The sequence below is a fragment of the Phoca vitulina genome, unplaced genomic scaffold (genome assembly GCF_004348235.1).
Source record: "Phoca vitulina isolate PV1807 unplaced genomic scaffold, GSC_HSeal_1.0 scaffold12, whole genome shotgun sequence".
Taxonomy (NCBI): domain Eukaryota; kingdom Metazoa; phylum Chordata; class Mammalia; order Carnivora; family Phocidae; genus Phoca; species Phoca vitulina.
Genome location: NW_022589715.1, coordinates 39,231,295 through 39,257,761, shown reverse-complemented (window position 1 = coordinate 39,257,761; position 26,467 = coordinate 39,231,295). Strand labels below are relative to the sequence as shown.

Below are 26,467 nucleotides of genomic sequence, written 5' to 3'. Positions count from 1 at the left end.
GTCTGCTTGAGATTCTCTCCCTCTCCCTCTGCCCCTCCCCGTGTTCTTGGTCTCTCCAAAATAAATAACTCTTTTAAAAAAAATCCATTCCACTGTGAACTGTCTCCCCTAATCTTCAGCTTCTTTGCTGAATATTCCTGCCACTATATCCTTTCACTAAAACCCGGCTCTTCTTGAGGATACTGCTTTCCCCATGTAACTCTAAATGGGGGCTGTTTATTCTCTTATACTTGCATACTCGAGGGAGGAGGAGAGAGGTCATTACCCTTCTTAGCTCCCCAGTGCTGCTTCAAGACTATCTCGGAGGCCTTGGGCAAAAGTCCTAGTTATTCAGCCCCAACATTCTCTATCTGCTTACTGCCTCCATCTACCATCCTGCCAGCTGACCCACTTGCCCTTTAACCAAAGTCTTGTGTCCCTAACTTCTAATCTTTTCTACCCCAAGTCTTGCCATCATCCTGGGTGACTTGATGAGAGCAATCCAACTTCTCAGCTTCATGGTTCACTTGACCTTAGCTCTAGCAACCTTCACCCCACTCAACTTCAGCCCTTGCCTCATGGCCAAACTTTGGCCATTATAATCCATCCGGAATTCTAAGTTCAACATCCAACAAACAAATACACATGCACAATCCTACTTTGACCACAACCTTCAACCATTCTGGTGTTCATATTTTTATTCTTTTTACCCTTAGTTCTTAGATCTAATTTGGACCACAAGTTCTACTATTCGCCTATCAACTCCCCCTGCTCTCTTCTTTACATTCTTCAACTTAGATGCCACAGCCCATCACGTCAAACTACTATTATCTTCAATTCCTTTGATTCACTGTCCTTTCACTGGGCCAGACCCCTCTAGCAAAACACAAGCGTGAATCAATATAAGCATTTGCCTTCCCTGAACCTATACCCAAGATGTTAGGCACAATTAAAGAAAAATCATCCTGTCATACAGACTACCCTTCAACCTTGACTGGACTCTTAATACAATGCCTTTGTTTCCCTAGTCAGACCTCTTCCACCCAAGCATGTTCCAGTTCATTCTCAGCAAATGACCTAACATACCACTTTAAAGAATAAACATAAACCATCATACTCTTCCCTCAACTTCCGGCCATGAAGCTAGCAGTAACAACACCCATACTTTCCCTTCCATTCACTACAATCAGTGTCTTCCAAAATTGTTCCTTTTTTAAATGCCAATTCTTCCACCTGAATTCTAGATCTCATCTCATCCCATCCCCTCCTGACTTTCTACTAGCACCTTTATTTAGACTTTCACTCCCATCTTTAAGAAAACAAAAAGGCCCTTCTTCAACTCTATCCTCTACCTTATTCTTGCTACATTCTTTCTCCAAGATCTTAAACTTTTTTTTTTTTTTTTAGAAAGAGAGCACAAGAGCAAATGAGGGGGAGGGGCAGAGGGAAAGAGAGAATCTCAAGCAGGCGCTGAGCAAGGCTCCATCTCACGACCCTGAGATCATGACCCAAGCTGAAATCAAGAGTTGGATGCCTAACCAACTGAGTCACCCAGGCACCCCAAGATCTCAAACTTCTTAAAAATTGTCAACATTTAGTATCCATTTACTCAAGTCTCCTTCACTCCTCACCCCTAGCCCTGCCCACCCACACCACCTTGCCATTGTTATGCCAACACCTTCCGTACTTTTTGACAAATTCTCAATCCTTATCTTAACCAAGCTCTCTTGCATTTGATAATGCTGACCAATTTTTCCACCTTTAAAGCTTCCCCTTTTCTTGGCTCTCCCTAGTTGATATCCATGGTTTTAACTATGGTCTCTGAGCCCATGATAAATATACACATACAGCCAAGGTCTCTCTCAAAAGCTTCATATGTATAACATCCATCACTTCTTGAAAGTCTCATAGGTACTTTAATACCAAAATATTCAAAACTGAATTTATCTTCTCTCTTTAAACCCACTTTATTCCCTTATGTTCCCTAACTCAGTTTCTCATACTGCCATACATGTATTTGAAAACACAAGGAACTCAGGGTTCCTGGAGTCATCTTTAACTTCTTCCCTTATCCTTCATGTCCATATCCAATCAAACATCAAGTCCTATGTCTCCATGCTCATCCCACTGCCGTAACAGTCATAATCTCCTCTTTCTCAGATTATAACAACAATCTCTAACCCAGTTTCTCTGCCACCAGTACTACCCGTCTCCAAAACCTAAGTATACTCAATAAATAGTAATCACTACACATTTTTATAGAAAACACAGCTAAATTAGAATGCTAAATAAAAAACACATGTGCAAATCACTCTACACAAATCAAGTGTGTGGGAAATGTAGCGTCAAAAGACAAAATGACAATCCCTGCTTTTCAGAAGAATTCATAACAGCATACCTCAACTTATACTTTTCAACAAAATGTCTGCTACTCAATATGCTTAACTCTATACCCATTACTGGAAAATACAGCAGTATATTGAAATACTGGAGACATATTACAGAAATGTGCTTTCATAAAAATTTAAAATGAAGTAATTTCTGGGAAAAAATAGTAAATACATCTGAAAATATTTTGTTTTAATACCTCTCACTCTTCTTGCTATGAGGAAATACTGAAGGAAAAGAAAAGAAAGAAAGACATGAAGCCAATTCTTATATAATCTTCTAGTTACATAGTGTAACATAAAAAGGAGCGATGAATAATTGTGTGGAAAAAAGTAACAAACTACAGAAATGATCCCTGAAAGTATAGTCTTTGTGTGGAAAAATACAAGCAAGGGCGAGTAATGAGGAGTTAAAAAAAAAAAAAAGCACTAAAACTTCTGGAGACAGTAGAAAAGAATTCTTATCAATGTGATATATTAGAGACTCTAAATGTAATATACTACAGAAAATGTAGTGGAATGTTCCATGATCAGTCAAAAGGTGGCAAGAAAGTACAAAACAATGTATGGACTGATTACCTGAAGTTTTACTCAGCTCTGCTGAAAATACAGCAGATGGTGATCTGTTCTCTCGCTCTGTATCAGAAGGGGTTTTTTTCTCAGCTGCTTTCACAAGAACTGTGGGTTGGACTATACTGCCTATTTCTGTTTGAGTGGCCAGAGGAGAAACATCTGGAGGCAGTAAGGGCACCTTCGAGATATCAGACCTATCTTTGGAGAGTTCATCTGGGACATGGACTTTATCTTCATCTTTAGGTTGTACATTCTTGAAAGAAAGGTCATGAGGTAACTCTGAGCAAGGTAATGACCCAGCTTCATCCTGGACATTAGCAATCTCACTTTTGTGGGATACTTCTAGCTCAGTGTATTCCCCGGTTAATTTGGGAGAAGAATCAGTTTTAGAACTGACAAATGTAGGGAACTCATCTATAATCTCAATTGGAGATGAATCTGAGAATGTTTCACTCTCCCTTACTTTTGCTTCCTTAGCAATAAATAAGCCATCATCTGAATAAACTGCAGTATTGAGCTCCTTCAACTGCCAAGGAATTTTCTCCTTTTGGGTCAATGTTGAAACTTCATCAGGTGATAAGGTATCTTTTGTGGTATCTAAATTGGGCTGAAAAGATTCCAAATACGGCTTTCCCCCCTCAGGTGGTAGTGAAGCACTGAGTTTTTCCTTATTTTCATGTTCCATTATCGACTGAGAAGAAGTTTCCGTGAGATTTTCGTTCACAAGTATCACAGCTTCATCTTGTTTTTGTGGAACTTCAGGTATTGAATCATCACTAAATAAGTCCACTGGTTCAGAATCAGGTGAGGAATCCTCAACTAACTCAGAATGATCAGCCACTGACTGTGCAACTTTTGCTATTTCTGAGTAATCAGAGAAATCTGAAGATGGTTCAGTAGAGAGTTTCGTTTCCTTAATTAAATCACATGCAATAGATATATAAGGAGCTTCTGTTTCTTGAACAGCTACATTAATACTTTCAGGCTCTTTCATTTCTTCCTTTATTCCTGATACATTTTTTAGGGATACATTCATGGCCTCTTCATATGGTGGGGGATTTTCAGGCTCAAGTTTTATGCTTTCATAATTAACTGAAGGAGAAGCTTCTAATTGTGGTGAACTGGGCTGCACCGCAGAAGCACCAGCTCCAGGAACTACAGAATTTAATGGTGCTTCCATAACAATGTCAGGCAACACTGGTGAAGGAGTAGCTTCAGATTCTTCAAAAGACGGGCAAAGCTGTGCCGCCACAGGGTACAGCGACTCCTGCATAGCTTCTGATGTTTGAACCAAGTCCATTTTTGTTTCAAAAGCAATCTTTGTACCTGTAGCCTCATTCAATTCACTTTCACACGCTTCCTGTACTAAATCTGGGGTTAGACCCTCAGCCATGGTTGCCACTCCTTCCTCAGTCACCTTTGACAAATTGTCTGTTGTGACATAATCAGCCTCAGAATCCTGTGTGGCTACGAGGAAAGGGTTTGATGTTTTGGTACTAAAATTCTTCTCTGTTACAATTTGGGCCTTTTTTTCTTCTATCTTTTTTTCATCTGTCTTATTTTCTGAAGTATGATCTTCCAACAAAGGAAAAATGTTTGTCGAAAGGTTTTCGGCTGCTGTCGGGTTAAAGGGGGCACATGTGATATACGCTCCTGAACGGTCTCTTACAGCTTCCGGTGTACTGGGGAAAGAAGTATCATCATTACTGCTTGCACTGTCTTTTTCATCATTTGTTTGCTCAGGGCTATCCGCAAAACATTTCTTATCCATTTTATTCTCTAACTTGCTCTCTATATTACCTCCAGCAGCCAACACGTCACTATCTTGCTTATGAGTATCTTTCACATCCCAGACTCGCTCAAATGGCTTGAAGTCTGCATATTCTTCCCTCATAGGAGCTTCTGGTGCAATTCCCTTTCCACTGAAACTGTCCTTTGTTTGTTCTGGAGACATAACTTTGTCCTCTTCTTTAACTGATTTATTAGTAAGGGCTATGGGTGACTCTTGTGGATTACGAAGGATGTCATTACTAACTAAACCCTCTTGTTCATCTTTATTCTCTTCCCTAGGACTTGCTACTGTTACGGCAGATTCTGCTTTTGGAGAGCCACGGAATGATAATCTCATTTCTGAGTACTCCAAGTGTGAAAACTCTGTTAAATCTCTGTCTACAAATGGATTTTTTGCCTTCTCTGTGAACTCTTTAGAAGCTTCAGTTGAGGTTTCTTGAAGTGCTCCTTCAGTGGCTAATACTGGTAAATTACCAAGATATTCATGTTCTTTAAAAGAAGCAGCTGAGAGGGGAGACAGAGAAGGAAGAGAAGCAGCAGTTTCAAGCAGGACAGATGGAAAATCCTCTTGACCAGTGGAAACAGTGTTACCTGGCTGCTCCTTCAAGTCCATTATTTTTTCTGTGACCATGGACAGAAAGGAAAGTTAGAGAAGGCCAGCGTTCTCAGAGTTAATGCAAGTTTTATGACAGATTCAAAATACTGTTAGTAAAGAGTTAATGTTAACTAAAATTAAATGTTAATAACAATAAATAATCAAGCAGTCTTGAATCATTACTGAAAAAATTAAAGCTATTGTCAATAAAACGTGCATGGCTACAAAGGCAAATACATGCTATGAAAAGGCATGAATCGAGTCTCTGAGAAAAAAAACCTCAAGTATAATCAATTGAGAAAAGCTACTTCTAACTAGTTTTAGAGGAAGACAAAAGAATTTGAGAGGAGAGTTTGACAGTGCAGAAAAGACATTGAATAATTAAATGCCAAAGAGTGGCATTCATTTCTATGAAAGCTTTTCAGCTATAAGTAAACTGCATTTGGAAAAAAGAACTAGTCAATATATAAATGTAAATCAAGGGTCCAAGAATTCCTTGCATATATCCAATTTATTAATCAGGTTCTGCCCATTTCTCTCTTGGATACAGCATATAAAATATAAATTTCAAGTTTTTCAATAGACAAACATTCTTGGAACCATGCTAATTTTTAGTAAACTCAAACCACTCTGCACAGAGTTAATAAAACTAAAGAGTTAAAGTTAAAATACACAGAGGATAAAAGGCTAGCAGAAAGAACTTGCCTGCAGAGGAGTGTATCACAGGCTCAGATGCAGCAGGAAGAGCAAAAAGTGTCTCATCTGAAAAACAAATAGAATATAACCTCAGCAGAAATAAAGACAGAGTTTGAAGGAGACTAAAGGTAAGAGGAGCAAGCAAGGGTTCAGTTTGTAATGAGTTAACACAAAACTTTTACAAAGAAAAAGCCAAGATGGAAAAGAAAAAGTAGTACTATGAGTAGTACCATTAATTCAGATTAAGTTATCATATATATTATAAAGATGATTAAATGATATCCATAGAACCTATCATTTCTCAAGAGGCAATAACATGTTTATGTTAAAGAAATTTCATAAACCAAATTGGCTTTAAGATATTATTCTTCTCAGTTAACACATGGCATCCAAACTTTTATTCACATTTTTCAGACAGGTAAATTTTTTGCCCTAATCAAAGCCAAAAATTAAAAAAAAAAATGTATTTGAATAAAATTAATAATTACTTTTGCTTAATCCTTTTTTATTAGCATATGTTCAGTTCAGAAGAACACTTACAGAGAATCATCCATATTTTCTTATATTCCAGGTTGTCTATCTCTAAAGAAAAACATTCTAATAGTCACTATACACTAGTATGTGAGGACATTAGTGCTATGTACCACTGTCCAAATTGCAAAGAAAACACTGATTGTCATTAGGAAGATAATTATTATCATCAGCCTTGTTTTGTTTAAAATTAACATTGAGGGATACTTGTTATTCTTTTTTTTTTTTTTGAGAGAGAGAGCGCACACATGATTGAGGAGAGGGGCAGAGGGAGAGGAAGAATCTTAAGCAGGCTCTACACTCAGCACGACCCTGAGATCATGACCTGAGCCAAAATCAAGAGTCCAATGCTGAATCCACTGAGCCACTCAGGCATCCCAAGGGATACTTGTTATTCTAAATGCTTTACATGCAGGAACTCATTTTATTCCCTACAACTCTATTGTTATAAGTGGAGTTAATATCCCCGATTTTACAGGTAAAAAAAAAAAAAAAACCCAAAAAACAACGGAGTCACAGAGGAATAACTCACTCAATACATAACTAGTGAGACTCCAGGCTATTCAACTCCAGAGCTCATTTTCTTAAGCACTACATCCCGTATGTTATGAACTGAATGTTTGTGTCCCCATCCCCCCAAATTCGTATGCTAAAGCCTTAATCTCCAATGGGATAGTATTTGGAAATGGGACCCACTGGGAGGTCATTAGGATTACAGGAGGTCATGACGGTGGGACCATGGTCTGATAGGGTTAGTGCCCTTATAAGAAAAGACACCAGAGAGCTTGCTTATGCCTCTGTGATGACATGTCCTCTACTTCCCCGCTCCTCCTCTCCCTCTCTCTGAGCAACATTCGGAAACCATGTGAGCACAGAGTGACACAGCAGCCACCTATAAGCCAAGAAAAGAGACCTCAGAATGAAACCCACCCTGCCCAAATCTTGATCTTAGAGTTCCGAGCCTCCAGAATTGGGAGAAATAAATTTCTGTTGTTGAAGCCACCGAGTCTATGGTACTTTGGTGTGGCAGCCTGAGCCAACGAATACACTACATACTGGCATATTAAGCTTGCACAATGTCACTTTATATCTGCAATTGGAAGATCTGGAGCTAAAGATCTTCTGTGGTTTATACCAGAGAAAGCCCTCTAGAAAAAGACAATTTGAAATAGCCCGAGAAATGACAGGAAGGTATTCCTTTGGTGCAGAGGACCTAATAAATCTGGACATTTCTACCTGGAATGACAAGCTAGGCAAGGTTGATCAACAGAAAAAAACAAAGAGATGTGGCTATCATGAACATGGACATGTCTTCCAAAGATACTCCCCTTGATGAATAAGAGAGTTAAATTCACAATGTCATATAAATTTTAGATAAATCCATATTGGGTATGATACCATATCTAAAAGATTCTTAGATGGGGTAATGAGGGGAAAATCCATGGTATGCATTTAAAAAGGTCTTCTATAACCTAGAACACTAGGTTGGATGGGCAACTCATCCAAACCAATAAGCCAAACCACCTTATGGGATTTTATAAAACATACATGTGTATACTTTTTTTTTTAAGATTTTTTTTTTTATTTGAGAGAGAGAGCGCGTGTGAGTGGGGGGAGGAGCAGAGGGGGAGGGTCAAGCAGACTCTGCACTGAACTCAGAGCCTGATATGGGGCTTGATCTCGGGACCCTGAGATCATGACCTGAGCCAAAATCAAGAGTCAGAGGCTCAACAGACTAAGCCACCCAGGCGCCCCAGGGTGTACACACTTCCGAAAGACAACTTACTATGTTATCTTCTTTGATACACAGTTTCTCTTTTGTAAAATGAGGGAATTTGAGAATTCCTTTTAGTTAAAATAATGTATTATAATCTTGTATAAAACTGAGATTTGGGGATCAAAGAGCAGAACCAAATAATTACACAGCTGCTCCATCTAAATAAAAGGTAGCAACTCCTTAACAAAAAGGCTGTCTTTTTCATCTAGTTAATATAATTAAAAGCCACTAATGCAGAGGCCAGTCTTCTTGGAAAGTGAACTCGAAACATGTTACTGTTAAAATTATGAGGGAAAACAAATTACAACTAGAATCGTGCCAAAAATTTTAAGTATTTTTTAAAATGTATCCTCATTCCTATCTAATACCAGACTCTCTTTCACAGTGAAAACTATATTCCTGGCACTTGGTCAAATGACAAAGTTTACAAATTGGTATTTCAAATATTCATTAATTTTGAAAAAAGAAAAATCATAAATTGAGATTCAGTCCAAAATTAACCATGAAACAAGTATTGCATTTCTAAAAGCACTTAGAAAAAAATATCCAGAAGAGGTTGCTACCATTTGGCCCTCAAAAATAGAGTTGCTCTCACTCCTCCTAAAGTTATCATGGGATCAAACTGCCTGGGTTCAAATCCCAGATTCATCACTTAAAAATGTGTGACCCTGAGAAAAATATTACTTATCCCTTCTGTGCCTCATTTCCTCATTTTTTTAAATATATTATTTATTGTGTGACCCTGAGAAAAATATTACTTATCGCTTCTGTGCCTCATTTCCTCATTTTTTTTTTAAATATATTATTTATTTATTTGACAGAGAGAGACATAGCGAGAGCAGGAACACAAGCAGGGGGCATGGGAGAGGCAGAAGCAGGCTTCCCGCGGAGCAGGGAGCCAGATGTGGGGCTCGATCCCAGGACCCTGGGATCATGATCTGAGCCGAGGGCAGATGCTTAACGACTGAGCCACCCAGGCGCCCCGTCATTTCCTCATTTGTAAAATAAAGATAGTAACAGTACCTACCTCAAAATGTTGTGGGGGGGTGGGGGGGAGGAATTAAAAAAAACTTGCCCTAAGTCACAGAGCTAGAAGGCCAGAAAGCAAGGATGTAAACATGTCTAACTCTCAAGTTCATGTGCTTTATCTTTTGGAGGGATGAGTTTATGCATAAGTGCAACCGGTGTAAATTCTTCTTTCTTTATCAGCCCTTCAAGTTTGATCTCCTGAAATAAGGTAAGTTGTCATCCAGCAAATACCCTGTAATTATCGGAAATATTTGGTTATTTGCTTCTACTTCACAATATAATAACATTTATAGAGATGGTAATGCTGGCCAGGCACATTTATTTCAGATGCTCCTTCAATGCTCAAACCACCCTATAAAGTTACATACTCCTGTTATCCTCATTTCAGAAATGAAGAAACAGGCATAAAAACTAGGTAACTACCCCAGAGTCACAAAACTGAAAAATGATGGATCTGAGATTTGAATTCAGAGAGTATAAAGATCTAGGCTCTTTTCTTTAACCACTCTGCAGTACTTCCTTTCCTGGACTTTATAAATTTAGAATTTTAAAATTGTAATAAATAAAGGATGTTAAAGAAAAATTTTGATTGACAACACTTACATATCATAAGCTACCAAATTCTAAGGCTAAACAATTACTTTGTTTTGAAAAAAATTACTGATTTTAGGTTAGTCTTCCTTTTCCTGTAAAAGATCCTAACCTTCACAAGTGAATAATAAACTATTTTATAATCAGGGACACTATATTAAAAGTGTAACATTTTGAATTACTGAGACATGTTATATATACACTTATACTACTACTAGGTTTATAGAAAAGGTAAACAACTCCCCCTTTTTCTATGATCATGTCAAATTCTAACTACTGGATGAAATTGAAACTTCAATCAACATCATTTGTGCTATTCTGAACAAACAGAAAAAAATAATATTAAGGACTTAATTATACCCACACTAAGTAAAAACACAGTGGCATATTTAAATAAACAAGTTTTCACTAAATACGCAAAAGGGAAGCCAGAACTCTTCTATTAAGTCTCTCTACTGCCATCAAATTAATATTCCTAAAAGAACAATTCTATATATTCTCTTGCACAAAACATTTAAAAGCTCCCAGTTATCCACTGAATTAGACCTGAAACTCCTAAAGCCCTGAAATATATGGCCCCAAGTTAGCCATTTAAACTTATTTCAACGACTTCTCACATGACATGTTAACCAAACATAATTCTTCCTAACCAAACCCCTCCTTCTACCTCCTGCATATCAGAATGCTCATGTCCAGTACAACAAATTCGCCATATTCAGCCTTACTTTCTTTTTAAAACATACTCATCCTTATTTTTGCTAATCTACCACATTTCCAGTTATATAAGCTCAGAGAACTAAGTAACTTATTCAAAGTCAGCAAGTTAATGACAAATCTAGAAAATTACAATTTAACTATCACTATAATCAGATATTTATTTCCTTATTACCCTCAGTAAAATGAACAGAATCACTATACTTTTGACAGTATGAAAGATGAATACCCTTCATAAAACCACTTTTTCCAAATGAACTATTCCTTATTGTTGGCCCTAGTTTCACTTCCTTACTCAAGTTTAAATCTAGAGTGTAAATTTAGACTGTTTCAGGGCTACATACTTTGAATACTAATTATTTCCATCACACAAGGATCGGTTTCAAAATTAAAGTTCACTGAAGAGATTTATTTTTTTAAGTCACTTTCGTAAAAAGCAAAAGTGGCATGTCAGTTTTGAACTTATTACTGGTCAATTCAAAATATGCTATCACAATCTCACTAATGTTCACATACTCTCACACTGAATATTTTTCTTGACATGCATGTTCATTTCAAAACCTGTTTATCAACCAAAAGTATACTGGTCAATAAAAATCATAACTAATTTATAAAACACAGGAAATAAACTGCATGTTAAAATCATAGAGAATTTCTGCTATGAGAATAATTCTATCAGATTAACCTAATATAAATAACTATAAAACAGGGCAAAATATATGAAGCAACTATGTTGAGACACTGGACAACAGGAAGTACAGGGTGTGATTCCTGAGAAGTGGGGAGCACACCAGATGATGCCCTGGCTTTCTGCGTGAAAGACCTTTGTCTACAGCACATGGAAAAGGAGCCCAGAAATACTGCACTCTTGCTGAGTTGAGGAAGCAGCTGAGTTATCTGGAATTTGTGGAGCAAGATAACATAAAAAAGAAAACATCATAGAAAAGGAGCTCCAGAAACCTGGGTAGAGGGTCCTTTTAAATCTTTGGCTCAACTATGCTGCACATATATGCACATGCACAAGACTTACAGAGGCCACGCAGAGAATCTATGATAAAGTTGTGAGCTGAACAGATATTTTGGAGGTCAGACTGTACTGCAAGACCTGACCAGAAGTTTTTGATAAACCAGAGTGGAGAGGTCTTGCTGAACACCCCAAGTATAAAAATGAGACCCCAGAAAAGGCACACCTTAAGAGGAAGACTACTTTAACCCTAAACTAAAGGTTACCTAGTCTAGGTTACTTGGTCTAGACTTGGACCAAAAGTCAGCAAAATATGGCTCATGGGCCAAAGTTATATTGGAAGACAGCCAAGTCCATTTGCCTATGGCTACTTTGGCATTATAAGGGTAAACTTGAGTAGTTACAAAAGAACCTGTATAACCCACAAGCCTAAATAAAATATTTACTGTTTTACTCTTAAAAAAAAAAAAAAGAAAAGAAAAAGAAAAGCCAACACCTGCCCTAGACCCTACCTTTAAAATCAAGACTTGAAAAGATCAAGATGATTTGCCAGCAAATTAAGTGACTTCCAGAACAATACTAACAACACATCCATGACAACCAGTATAGAATAAAATATTACTGGACATGAAAAGACACAAGAAAATATGAGCATATATAAGAAAAAACAGCTAATATAAACAAAGAAATAATGTAAACATTGTATTAGTAAACATTAAAATGAAAATTAAAATAGCTATTAAGTATGTACAGCAAAAGATAGGCATAATGAGTGAACAGAGACTCTTGGTAGAGAAATACAGACCAGAAGAGAGAACCAAATAAAAATTCTATGACAGAAAACTATATTAAGTGAAAGAAAAATTCACTAGATGGGCTTAAAAGCAGATTGGGCAGTGGAGAAGAAAAGATCAATAAACTTAAAGGACAAGCAATTAGAAACTATTCAAACTGAAGCTCAGCATGGGGAAAAAAAGAAATGAAGAGTCTCAGCAATCTGTGAGACAATCAAGCAGTTAAAGTATATGTAGTTGGAGTCGCCAAAAAAGGCAACAGTGACTGAAGCAGAAAAATAAATAAATAAATAAATATATATATAATGGCCTAAAATTTGACAACTATGACGGAAAATACCAACTCAGAGAGCCAAGAAGCTCAATGAATAAACACTGAGTAGAATAAACACAAAAACACAAAGAAGTACACTGTCGAGATCCAATTGCTGAAAACCAAACACAGAAAATCTTAAAAACAAAGGAAACAGGCAGGGAAACAACAATAAGATGACCTGACCAGTCACTAGAAACAATGAAATGCAAAAGGTAATATCTTTATATGATGAAAATCTACCAACCTATAATTATATATAGTCAATTCTTATTATTCACTGATCGCCTATTTGCCGATTGTGTACTCACTCCCCAAATCGATACTTAAAGCAGTGGACGTGTGCAGAGCAGTGAACCCAACATACGTTCCCAGGTGAGGTCAAACAAGGCAACCCCAGGCCTTCTTGTTTCAGCTCTCATACTGAAAACAAGTGTACTTGTTGCAGTTTATTTAGTGCCATATTTTTTTGCATTTTTTTATTTTGTTGGTGACTTTGCTATTTAAAATGTCCTCTAGGAATAGTGGACTGTCTAGTGTTCTGTCTAGTGTTCTTAACCACAAGAAGGCCATGATGTGCCTTACAGAGAAAACACATGTGTTAGATAAGCTTCATTCAGGCATGAGTTACAGTTCTGTTGGCTATGTGTTTCAATGTTAATAAATCAACAATACACATTAAATAATGCATCTTTAAATAGAAACACATGTAAAACAAAGTTATATATTCACTGTTAACAAAAATGGTATGACTAGAGATTCACAGGAACCTAACCCTGTATTTCCCCTAGAGGCAATGATTCAGTATTTGCTAATACAGTGTTTTTAGTGACTTTATAGAACTTAACTACCATGAACAACAAGATTGACTGTACTCATCAAAAATATGTTTCAAAAATACAGATGAATAAAAATATTATCAGATAATAAAAGATGAAAACAAAAGCTGAAAGAAATTATCACCAAGAGACCTGTACTACAATAAATGTTCAATGAAGTTCTTTAGACTGAAGGAAAATGATACCAGGTAGTAACCTAGATCTTCAGAAGCAAAGAACAAAAATGTTAAATATCTTAGTAAATACAAAATATTCTCATTTCATAATTCTTTAAAGAAATGGTAAATATGAGTAGATACACATTATTCTCATTTCTTAATTTCTCTGAAAGAATAATTGATTTTTAAATCTTAAATAATTACTGTATGCAATATAAGTGGAATAGGCAGGCATACTTAGAATGTAGTATAAATTCAGTTTCCCTAACTTGAAGTTGATTGTTCAAGTCCCTCTCCTGCAATACAGCATGGCAAGTATAATTGTCACTTGGCCCTCTCAGTGCTGCCCTATGGGAAATGGGGCTTAGGGCACCTGCACAAGAAAATGCTGATATGCCGGCTATTATCACTGCTGTAAGTAATAAAGTCCTTTGTCTCTGACCCAGGCATCTGTGTCTTCTGCCAGCATTCAAGAAACTATGGCAAGCTATCCTGTTAGCTTGTTATGGGTTAAACCCTATGTTTCAAACCCTAAAATGCCAATTCTCTGTACATTGCTGTCTCAGACTCAATGCAATTCCAATCAAATTCCCAGCAGACATTTTCTAGACATGAACAAGCTGATTCTAAAATGTATATGTAAATACAATGCACCTAGAAAGAGCAAAACTATTTTGAAAAAAAAAAACACAGTAAAACTTGGAGTAGGCATACTACTTGATTTTAAGACTACCTGTAAAGCTATAGCAATCAGAACAGTCTGGTATTGGCATAAGGATACCAAAAAATAGATCAACAAAATAGATGTACATACAGAGACATACTTATATGGCCACTGATTTTCAACAAAGGCACCAAAGCAATATAGCAAGACAAATTCTTTCCCAAAAAAACATCTCTGGGATAGCTGAGTATCTGTATGAAAAAACAAATCCTGATCTATAACACTTCCATAGACAAACATTAATTCAAGATGTATCTTAGATTTAAACATAAAAGCTAAAACTATAAAGCTTCTAGAAAAAAATATAGAATGTCTTCACAACCTTGGAATAGACAAAATGTCTTGGACAACACACAGAAAGCACTAACTATAAAAGAACAAAACTGATAAACTAAGACTTCTTCAAAATTAGAAAACCATACTCATCAAAAGAAACCATCAATAAAATTAACAGGCAAGATACAGATTAGAATATATTCACAATGTATATATCTGACAAAAGACCTTTATCCAGAATATATAAAGAACTCCCTACAATCAGTAAGAAAAAGACAGACAAGGCAATATAACAACAGGCAAATTACTTGGACACTTCACAGAAGAAAACATACAGGTAGCCGACAGACATGTAAAAGCCCTCTAATTCATTAATGATTAGGGAGATCTAAATTCACACCACAATGAGAAACAATTATGCATCCACTAAAATGGCTAAAATGAAAAAGACTGATATCAAATGTTGGTGAGAATGTGAAGCCACCACAACTGTCCTATACTGCTGATGGAAGTAAACCACTTTGGAGAACAGTCTGGCAATTTCTTATAAAGTTAAATATATACTTAGCCCATGACTCAGCAATTCTACTCAGTTACTCTTACTCAATTCTACTCTCTTTACCAAGAGAAATGAAAACATATGTCCACAAAAGGCCTATGCAAGAATGTTCATAGCATTCTTTTGTTCATAATAGCCAGAAGCTATAAATAATCACATCCATCAACAAGTGAATGGCTAATTAAACTGTGGTATATTCTTATCGTGGAATACTAGGTAGCAGTAAAAAGGAACAAATTGCTGATACCTGCGACATCAATGATAAATCTGAACGCAAATAATCAGACATAAGAGTACATACTGTATGATTCCATTCACATGGTGCTATATAATAGGCAAAACTAATCTGTGGTGAAAGAAATCAGAACAGTGTCGCTTGGGACTGGGGGACTGGAGGAAGGACAGAACAAGAATTGAATTTAATTGACTGCTAAGGTCCCAAGGGATCTTTCTGGGATGATGTAAATGTTCTCTACCTTGACAGTGCTGTGGGTTAATAAGTGGACGCACCTGTCAACACATAAAACTGTTATAACTTAAGATCTATGCATTTTATGTATGTAAATTATATCTTAATACAAACATTAAAATGAAAAATGTGTATGAGCACTCTTCAACAAATTGCAGAGAGATAATGCAAGCAAACAAGGAGTAGTCAGACTTATAAAACAAATCAATCCATTGTAATATGCAGACCTTTGAATTCTAATTTTTTAAAAAACTGTGGAAAAAAACAAAAAAAGACCATTTATGACATATACACACTAGGTGGATATTTGATGACATTAATTTTTGTTAAATATGTTGGGAAACCATTTGATTATTGGGTGTTACAGTTATGTTTGGCAAAAAAGGAGTAGCTGCAGCAGTCACAGAGGGTGTAGGACTGGCAGAACTGACCATGGGTTGATGGCTATTGAGACTCCGTGACAGCTAAGTCAAGTTTCATTCACTACTGTCTTTATGTCTCAAATTTTCCATAACAAAAAGTATAAATAATTTTTTGAATCCCTCCAAAAAAAGAGATAAGGCAATGTAAACATACTAAAATTCTATCATATAGAAGCAATTTTAACCAGTTTTACCCACAGCTCTTTGCAGTCATTAAAATATGTATGTTTGATTCTATCAATGCTAAACTTAGCTATAGCTCCTGATGAACATGTTCCATTAACAAAATTTTGGTAAGAAGGTCAAAAGAAAGCTTGGTGGAATAAAGGGCGCCCAGATGGCTCAGTCACTTAAGCATTCCACCCTTGATTTCAGCTCAGGTCATGATCTCAGTGTTGTTTGACTGAGCCCTGCCTTGGGCTCTGTGCTCAGCAGGGAGTCTGCTTGAAATTCTTCCTCTCCCTCTGCCCCTCCCCGCAAACGCATGCACGCACGCTCTCTCAAAAAAAAAAGAAAAGAAAAGAAAGCTTAGTGGAATAAGAATGGGTAAATGAGGAAGTATGATGGTAGGTGTAGGTGGTAGTTTTTCAGTCCTTGTTCAAAAGCGATGTCATATAGTCCTGATCCTTATAGCAGGTCTGTGTTAGTGGTATAGATGGCCTATAACACATTATATAATCAAACACTTATTTGGTCTTCTAAGTTCTGATTTTCCTAAATTACCTTATTCAAGCAAAAGCACCTAAGTTTTTATCAAGTTGTTTTGTATAAAAATTAAAATATCAGAACTTGATAGATTTAATATTAAGTCTTTCTATAATTTAATAATAATGTTCATTAGTGGAGACTGAGAAGTTTTAAAGGCTATTTATGAAAGGGATTTACATGGTTTAAGCATATTTAATAATTTCCTTAAAACAAAGAAAAAAAATTTTTTTTTAAGGAAATTCCCTTCTTTTTTGTGCTTGGTGGTACAGTTGGTTAAGCAACTAACCCTTGGTTTCAGCTCAGGTCATTATTTCATGGTTCCTGGGAATCAACCCCTGCACAAGGCTCTACGGTCAGTGAGGAATCTGCTTAAGTTTCTCTCTCCCTCTCTCTCTGCCACCCCCACCAACGCTCTCTAAATAAATAAATAAATCTTGAAAAAAACTGTCTTTCATGCTTTAGGTCAGGTTTACCTAACACTGTCAAAACGCTGAGACAAATAAATTTAATAATGGCACCTTCCAATTACTCAAGTTTACAAGTCAATCTGTAAAATTGGAGACAAAAAATGTGCAGGCTGACCTAGAACCCAATTAAGGTATTTTGTTCTTTTAACAAAAGTTGTTGACAAGTAGGTAAGTTTATGATTGCCCCTACAGTACAATCACAAGACTCCTCTGGTTTTAAGACAGCAGAAAATTATTTACAAGGGCCTTGTGTCTTTCCCTTAATCTGCTACATGTAGTTCTCATAAATTCTCTCTACTCATCTTTTTGTCCCCATATTTAGCCCTAAGCCTCGCTTAAGAAAAGAAAAGGAGTCTGCTAATTTTTTAACTAAAACTGAATTTCTAAGGGACCACCAATATAAGCAGACAATTGCTAAATCTGTTTAAACAACAAAACTTTATAAGCCTTCTTCACCTATTGTAACAATTCCATCAGTGGGAAGAACAAGCTATTAAAGAAATCATGTTTTGTTTTGTTTTGTTTCTAAAGCTAGTGGGCCACTTAAGTAAAGGATTCAGAGACTGCTAAAACAATAATCCCATATTTAGTAGCTACAGCTCTAACTACAAGAGTATAGAGAATGTTTCTACCCTTCTCAAGTTTTTTTTTAGAAACGAAAAAGCAAGACAACTTCTCTTCACCAGTCTATGTACGATCAACTGAAAAGAGGTGGCCAAGTATCTATATAACCCAGCATTTCAAGTGTTTCATACTAAGTAGGCCAGAATACTTAATTGCTTTTAAAAGCCTAAATTTCACATAATTATTAACTAATTTTAAAAAAAATACATGTTGGGGTGCCTGGGTGGCTCAGTTGTTAAGCGTCTGCCTTCGGTTCAGGTCATGATCCCAGGGTCCTGGGAGCGAGCCCCGCGTTGGGCTCCCTGCTCCGCGGGACGCCTGCTTCCCTCTCCCACTCCCCCTGCTTGTGTTCCCTCTCTCGCTGTGTCTCTCTCTGTCAAATAAATAAATGAAATCTTAAAAAAAAAAAAAAAAATACATGTTAATAAAAACCATGCTTAGAGAAAAAATATGTAATATCAAACCAAAAAATACAACAATTCTCCCCTAAATTAATGCATAAATTTAATGTAACCACACTATAATTCCAACAGAGGGAGAGGGGATTAAATAAACAATTTTAAAGATCAGATAGAAAACTATACATGCATAGATAGCCAGAAAAAAAAAAAAAATTCTGGAAAAGCCCTATCAGCTAGTATTTCATTTGAAAGTTATAGCAATTAAAACAGTTTGGTACCTATACATGAAAAGACAAAGACATGGAAAAGAAGAGGAAATATTTCACCCATACTACAAGCATATGACAAAAGTGGCATTTTAAAATAGTAAAGATGTAGGATTCGATACAAACAGTGTTCGGGAAAATGAGAAATCATGTTGAATAATGAAATTACATCACTACTTCACTCCCTAGAATAAAATAAACTTCAGAGAATGAAAGGATAAAATGTTAAAATGAAATCATAAAAATCATAGAAGTACTAAAGGAAACATGGGAGCAATTTTTACAATCTTAGAGAAGGTCTTTCTAAGAATTACACAAAATTCAATGAGTTGTATGACTCAAAGGCATAAAAGAAAATGATAAATCTGACTAAAGTTTCTGCACAAAAAAATACACCAAAGGTCAAAATACAAATAACAAATCATGAAAAAAGTTTTCAGGACACAACAAAAGGCTAATTTCCTTACAATAGATCAAGTGTTCCTACATCTGTAAGAACAAAAACCCAAAGGAAGAAGAGGCAAAAGCTGTGATCAGAAAAAACTTATTGGCACCTAAGTCAAAAAAAAAAAAAAAATACTCTGAGATGTAAATTTTTAAAAAAGGAAATTTCCCAAGCCATTTACTAGTCTTACCAATACACTGTATTGGTAAAGGCATAAGGAAAAAGGTACTTTAACACAGTATTGGTGGGACAGAGGTTGCAATAACTCTTTGTAATACAATTTGGCATTATCTATCAAAGTTTTAAATGCACACACCCTTTGGACCAGTAACTCTACTAGCATGAATTTATCCCACAACACATGTAACAACATGTATTCCCAAAGAAGTATATACAAGTGTTAACAGCAACATTATTTATAACAGAAGTTGAGAAACAACCTAATTAACCATCCATAAGAGATTCATCAATAAAATGATACATCCATATCCTTGTACATGTAAATAAATAAATGCTTTCATTCATAAGAATTCATGAGAGAAAATATTGTAATTCTAGAACTATAGAGAATTTGAAGATCAGTTTTCATCTACAATATCATATTCATTCAACAAATCTCTGAGTGCCTACACCACACCTCAGGCACTGTGTTCAGCAATAAAGATATGTCACACTGTCCTTTTCCTCGAGAGAAAAAAAGTAATATAGCCCCTTACCCCAAGGAGCATACAGTCTGACAGAGAATAGAAATGAGTAAACATACCATTACCATATATGGTGTGATATATACAATGAGGTCAGAATAGAATGTTATGAGAATACATGAGCAAAGCAACTTAAAAATAATCACCATTCCAAAAACAAAACGAACAGCTTAAATGTAAAATTATTAACTCCTCCTTTAGAGTTGAAAAGAATCATTAGCCAATGGTCTGAGAAGACCTTAGCATCCATGAAGCTGGGTGCCACCATTCTGCACGTCCATGTCCTATAGGAGCCAGCCACAAAAGTCACATTCACCCTTTTAAACACTGATGAATTATGGTCTGCTCTTACAGTTTCCATTCCTCATGCTGTCACCCCCAGAGGGACCTTCTAGGGTCTATATTTAGAAAAGGAACAAAACGTCTCAAAGAATGTACAGACTAATGTATCTACGACATTACTTCTACTTAATCAAAAGTTTCAGGAAAGAATCAAGAAATATCATCCACTGAGTAGGTACTTTTTCCTGGGCTAGCAAAATACCTTTAAAATGTGCCATTTAATTTGGGCTCTTGCATCAGTAGTGTTTCAAATAAATTGCTTTTAGGTAGATTACGAACTAACTACACATAAAACAGAGCCCATTATTAGACAATAGGTAATATGCTCCTTTTTAGAAATGTTTTTTTATAAAGATAGCAAATCTTGGGACGCCTGGGTGGCTCAGTTGGTTAAGAGTCTGCCTTCGGCTCAGGTCAGAATCCCAGGGTCCTGGGATTGAGTCCCGCCTTGGGCTCCTTGCTCAGCGGAGCCACTTCCACTGCTTGTGCTCTCTCTCTGATAAATAAAATCTTAAAAAAAAAAAAAAAAAAGACAGCAAATATTCCAAGTTTACAGGAATATAGTGCTAAAATAGCATGTTTTTAAATACTATTCCTTGTAATGAGGTATTTATCAGAGGTTCAATATATACTCATCACTTCATTTTAAAAAGGTTTGAGGGGACCTTGCTAGTTACTAAAAATTAGGACTATAAATTTGACGCGGAGCATGCTAGGAACCAATCTAAAATGTAACTCAAGTTATCCATAAGGAGCATACCAGTTCCCAACTTTTATTCCCAGTCAGAAATTAGAAATGGCTTAACAAAAGAAATTATTCAGAATCTGTAAATTCATCAGTTCTTTTCCTTTTTACCATTTTCGAAGGAGGATAGGGAATGGGTAGCGCATGATAGCTCCTTCTGTAGAAGCAACTGCTTCCTGGTAGTGTCACATCACTGTTTCCTTGAATTTTATATTAAGAATTGGAACTTAAGATTTTAAACTATACGTCACTCAAAATCTTTTAACATTTCTATTTGCTCTTATGCCACTGTATCTAATCATATAATTAATGACTTTATAAAAAGACTAATAATTTTTAATCCCAAGCCATAAGCTATATTTATGAGCAGTATTCAATTCTATGAAAATTTCCACTGCAATTAACAAATTTGGACAGTCTCTGAGATTGATTTAGTAAGCACCAACATTCTTTGTATTTACATCCTTTGCCTCCAAGTCCTATCAATTCTTCTTTCATAAAAACTTTTTTTTTTTAAGATTTTATTTATTTATTTGAGAGAGAGAGAATGAGAGATAGAGAGCACGAGAGGGAAGAGGGTCAGAGGGAGAAGCAGACTCCCTGCTGAGCAGGGAGCCCGACACAGGACTCGATCCCGGGACTCCAGGATCATGACCTGAGCCAAAGGCAGTCGCTTAACCAACTGAGCCACCCAGGCGCCCTTTAAAACTTTTTTTAACCTAACTATAAAAATAGAGATTTGCAGCTAAAAAACCATGTTTCCTATAGTTTCTTATATTCCTCCCTTCTATTCCATTTTCATTGACTAGTGAACTAGTTCAGGCTCTACTCACCCTTTTCGGAACTACTGCAAAAGCATTCTAAATAGTTCCCCTGTTCTTCTTTCCAACCTATCTTGAATACTGTCACCAATTCATTTTTTTCCTAACACTGCTTTCATGATGTCCTGCCTCAGTTCAATAATCTCCAATGGCCTCCCATGGCATAAAGCAGTGATGGGAATCGGAGTTTATTCATATTTTTTACCCTCTCAGGACCAGGGTAAAAAATAATGAAAGAACTTTACATTTGGAAACAACAACAAAAACATTTTGTTGTTTCATAATAGAAATTACCAAAAGCATGAGCAACTGCGGGTGGCAGAGCATGGATAAAAACATGGATGCGAAAACCCTAGTAGCTTTAGTATTCAATATGCCTCAGAATCCAGATCTACCACATTTTTTTTTTTAAGATTTTGTTTATTCATTTGAGACACAGAGATAGAGAGAGACGGAGCATGAGCAGGGAGAGAGGCAGACAGAGAAGCAGGTTCCCCGCTGAGCCAGGAGCCCAATATGTGGCTCCATCCCAGGACCCTGGGATCACGACCTGAGCCGGAGGCAGACGCTTAACCATCTGAGCCACCCAGGCGCCCCCCAATGTACCACATTTTCAATCTTAACACTGGTTTAGAACATGCCCAGAGACCAGCTCAATGTCATTGTTAATGATGTTTACATTTCTCTCAACACAATTTCTATCCAGCATTTCCCTCATGTATCCTCAAAGCCCTTTAACCAACCACCTTCTCAAAGTGAAGCCAAGTGTTTTCTGTGAAAAATGGTCATCAAGTGAGAGGCTTCCATCTCACTTCATTACTGCATTACAATGGGGATACTCCAAGCACAACAGTAAACAGCAAAATTACTACTTTCCTAGTGATGGGAATCGGAGTTTATTCAAAAATAATGTAAACAATGTTAAATGCCCAAGTGTCAGGAGTCCGCCCCACTCAGTAAATATAACCCTCTTCCCATCGGGTTGCTCTATGTTTTTAACCATGCCCTGCACATTTCTCACCTTGTCTTTACTCACATCAGTCTTCGCAGTTCCTCAAATCTTCAAAACTATATTTTTGCTCCAAAAGCACAATTATTAAGGAGCATATTTCTAAAATAAAGAATATCTTTTATTTAAAAAATCCAAACTTTTTACCACGGCCTGTTAGAGACCCCAAATGATCTAAGTTTAGCCCACCTCCCCAACCTCACCTGACACCAGTGTCTCCCAAGTTTTTCTCATTAGTCTTCTTACTAGACTTTCAAACACACAAAGCTAATTCCTGCCTAAAGGCTTTTGTCTCCCTACGGGTTGCTTGGAAATTTTTATCTACAGCTCAAATCTCACCTCCTCACAAAGGCATTTCTCAATGCCACCCTACTTAAAACAACCCCCCCCCACACACACACCCCAATCATTTTCCATACCATCATCCTGTTTATTTTCCTCATAACACCACTATTCTGAGTTCCTTACTTATGTAATTATCGTACACCCCTAATGGGGAGCACGTGTGTCCTGCTTATTTGCTATACCCTCACAGCCTAGAACAGAACCTGTCTCTTTGTAGGTAATCAATTATCAGTTGAATGAACGAACTGTGAAGAACCTAAGACTCACAGAAATGGTTTAACTATCCATGACCATAATCGTGATATTCAGTGGTTTCCTAAAGGAACTAAAGTTTCCAAATAGCTATCATCAATACAGAATTAGGAAACTATATAAAGATAAGAGTCCCTGGGTAGGCAATATTCTCTGTCCTTTGTTTTCTAAACTTAGTATTCCAAAAGTCAAAATTCTAAGAGAATGCTGTCACCTCCTGAATCCCTAATGTTCAAAGATCAGAACTCTTCTCTTTGTTCCCATACTGGAATATAATATGACAAATCAGTATGCCTTTGTTAATCATTAGATTTCCCATTTGCAAATTTCTTATTACTCTTTATTCTTCTACGTCTCCTTAGTTTCTCTTAAACGTGTTTTTTAATTCAGAAAAAGGAAAGATTGAGTTACTCCTCATCTCCTAATATCTTTAGTGTAATGATTAATGTTAGTAATGCTTTGGGGTATGTCATTATCAAAATGTTACTCAAACATCACAATTGGCTTATTTCCCTGTTGTGAAGGAATGAACTGAAAAATACGTTTTCTGTGATCTCAGATTGACTTTCTTCTAGAAAATGAACCATTTCTAAAATCCTACAAGGCAATGAAGATTTCTCAGCAGGCAGTTATACTACCAGATTCTGGCCCTTTTATACATAAAGAAAAGTCCTACTGCTTGCTGGTGGGACACTTTCTGCCCCCAAAGTAACAAGATACATGCTAGTAAGTTAATAACTTGTCTAGTAAGATTCTCCATCTCTAACAAACTTGATTTTTTTTTCCTCTTCCAAAATAAACAATTTCCCAAAATGAAAAGGGTAATAAGACAATGTTCCTTTAAATACATATATATAAAATCAGGTACTAAAGTGAATGAAAAGATTTGGAAACTGTTTATAGACTGTGCAAATTTGTCCCTGTCGACCTAAAACAAATAACTTCTAAGAAATATATTTCTAACCACTACATGAAAATATCTTTCTCAAAACATTTCATTAAGTCTAGTGGCAAGTCTGCCACAAATTCAATTGGCCTATTCGCGGTAAAAACCCCACAGGTTTCCTTTCTTTAAGAATGTCAACCATTTTGCCTTTTTTCCTCTCCGATTCAATTATAATCCATCAAGAGCCTAAACCACACTAACAGCAATTCCTCTCACTCAGCACCTGAGACCCTAGTAGAACTGCGCTCCCTCGGACCATAAATGCTCAGATCCCACTTCCCTGGCTCGGTTTAGCTGGGGAGTCGCCACATCACAACCCGGATAAACTGGGCGGTGGCAGGACTTTGCCAGAACTCTCGCCTTCCCAATTCTCCACGCGCCACACCACTGGAGGCGCTCTCCCTTCACTGCAGTTGGGTCAGTGTGGATGTTTTCCACTGGGCCAGCTCCCCACCAGCGCCAAGAGTCGAGAGGGAGGGGAATGAGGCGCTGGGGAGCCACCCAAGCCAGGGAGAAGGTGAGGAGGGGGGCCAGGGCTCCATGCTGGCAAAGTGACTAGCAGCAAAACTGCGCCTTTTCCCTAGGAGCACCCCAGACCGGTAGACAAAAGATTAAGGGCGCCAAGGCCTTTCCATCCTCACCCGGGAGCCTAGCCAGCCCAATATATCCACAACCCTAGTTCCTAGATACAGACCCAGCTCCTATCAGGGGTGGGTGCCTAACTTCCGGGATGCAGTAGAATCGGGACCAGAGGGAAGAAGCCGAGAGCAGCAGGGGTGCACGTGTTCCCCGATACCGAGACAGACAATAAAGAACAAGCCCGGGTTTCCTCGGCCGCCCCACCCTGCTCCTGACGGCTCCTACCAGGGGGGGCGCCTTCGCCCGGAGGTCCACGGACAAAGCCCCTCAGGGCGGAGAGGAGGGCTCCGCCCGAGGCATTTGGGGGTGCACACAAAAGACGGAGGGGAGCGAGGGGCTGCGCGAGGCGGGAGGGCACGGCACTCACCCACTGAGCCTGAAGAGCCTCTGCGCTTGGGCGCGGCCGGGGTGGAGGGGGGCGCGGCGGGGGCCGGGGCGGGTGGGGTCCACGCGGGCTCGGCCTGGGGGCTCACGCTGGCCGGGGGAGGAGGGGGAGGCCGGGCCGGGGGCTCATCGTCCTCGGGGAGCTTGGAGGGCGAGGCTGCGGCAGCGGAGGGCAGGGATGGCGCGGGCACCGCGGGCGACACGGGGCTCGCGTCCCAAGACTGCGGCCGCTCCGGGGCGGCGGGGGGCGCGGCCGGCAGTGGCCCCCGGGGCGCCGGGGGCACGAAGTCACTGCCGAAGTCCAGCAGGGGCGCGCCAGCGACGGGGGCGGTGGGCACCGGGGCTGCAGACAGCCCCGTGGCGGGCTTCCTCTCCAGCACCTCCAGCTCCTCCAAGTCCTCGTCTTCGTCCTCCTCGTCTTCCTCCTCCTCTTCTTCCTCCTCGTCCTCGGGCTCCCTCACGAACTGGTACTTGAACGGGGGCTGGGGCCCGGGCGGGCTGTCCGAGGACGAGGAGACCAGAGGCGACTGGTCCATGTCTTCCATGGCTGGCGGGTCGGAGATGATGCTGCAGCTGTCTCCACAGGACGCTTCTCCTCAGAGCCGCGGGCGGTTGTGGGGGTTGGGGAGGACTGAGAGGGGCAGGGCCGAACGAGCCCAGAGACCTGCAGTGGCGACGGCTCCCGGAACAATGAGACTGCTCCTCCTGCCTCTGCGCCCGTGATGCGCCACCCGCCCCGTCCCCAGTTGCCGCCACCGCCCAGACGAGCGAAGGAGAGAGGCCAGTGGATTCTCCGCCCAGTTTGGCGTGACTTACCCTCCCCGGCGGGGAGAGGCAGGGACTGGCGCGGGAGGAAGGAAGCCAATCGCCTACGAAACAAAGACGATGGGCAACCAGTCAGTCCAATGGAAAGAGAAAGAGAGAAAAGTAGGTGGGGCCCTTTGCACCTCCTCTCTCCTACCGGCTGGGGTGAGTTCCATGGGAGGGGTTTGGAACTGGGAGCCCCACCCTTCACCTTGGGTAGACGCGGGGTGGGCTGGGGTCTTAGCTTCGCCCAGAGGTGGGGGTCAGTCTGTAGCTCCAGTAGTGCGTACACTTGCGGCAGGACAGGCGGCCTGCCCCGAAGGATTGAGGATTCCTGGCCCCCATCCCCGGAAGGGCGTTATCCTGGGGGACTGGGGGTGGTAA

The 26,467-nt window shown here is 38.7% G+C and overlaps 1 protein-coding gene and 1 pseudogene across 1 annotated transcript in view; both read right to left on the bottom strand.

Annotated features, from left to right (window-relative positions):
• Window positions 1–26,068, bottom strand: part of RTN4 (reticulon 4) — a 69,876-nt gene extending 43,808 nt beyond the window's left edge. The window contains exons 1-3 of the mRNA XM_032410979.1: window positions 25,263–26,068; window positions 6,031–6,087; window positions 2,946–5,351 (exon numbers count right to left, since the gene is read on the bottom strand). Coding sequence (XP_032266870.1) covers window positions 2,946–5,351; window positions 6,031–6,087; window positions 25,263–25,824 — 3,025 coding nt within the window. The 5' untranslated portion in view covers window positions 25,825–26,068. The remainder of the gene's footprint in view (window positions 1–2,945; window positions 5,352–6,030; window positions 6,088–25,262) is intronic.
• Window positions 2,698–2,738, bottom strand: LOC116636492 (annotated as a pseudogene).
• Window positions 26,069–26,467: the final 399 nt, after the last annotated feature.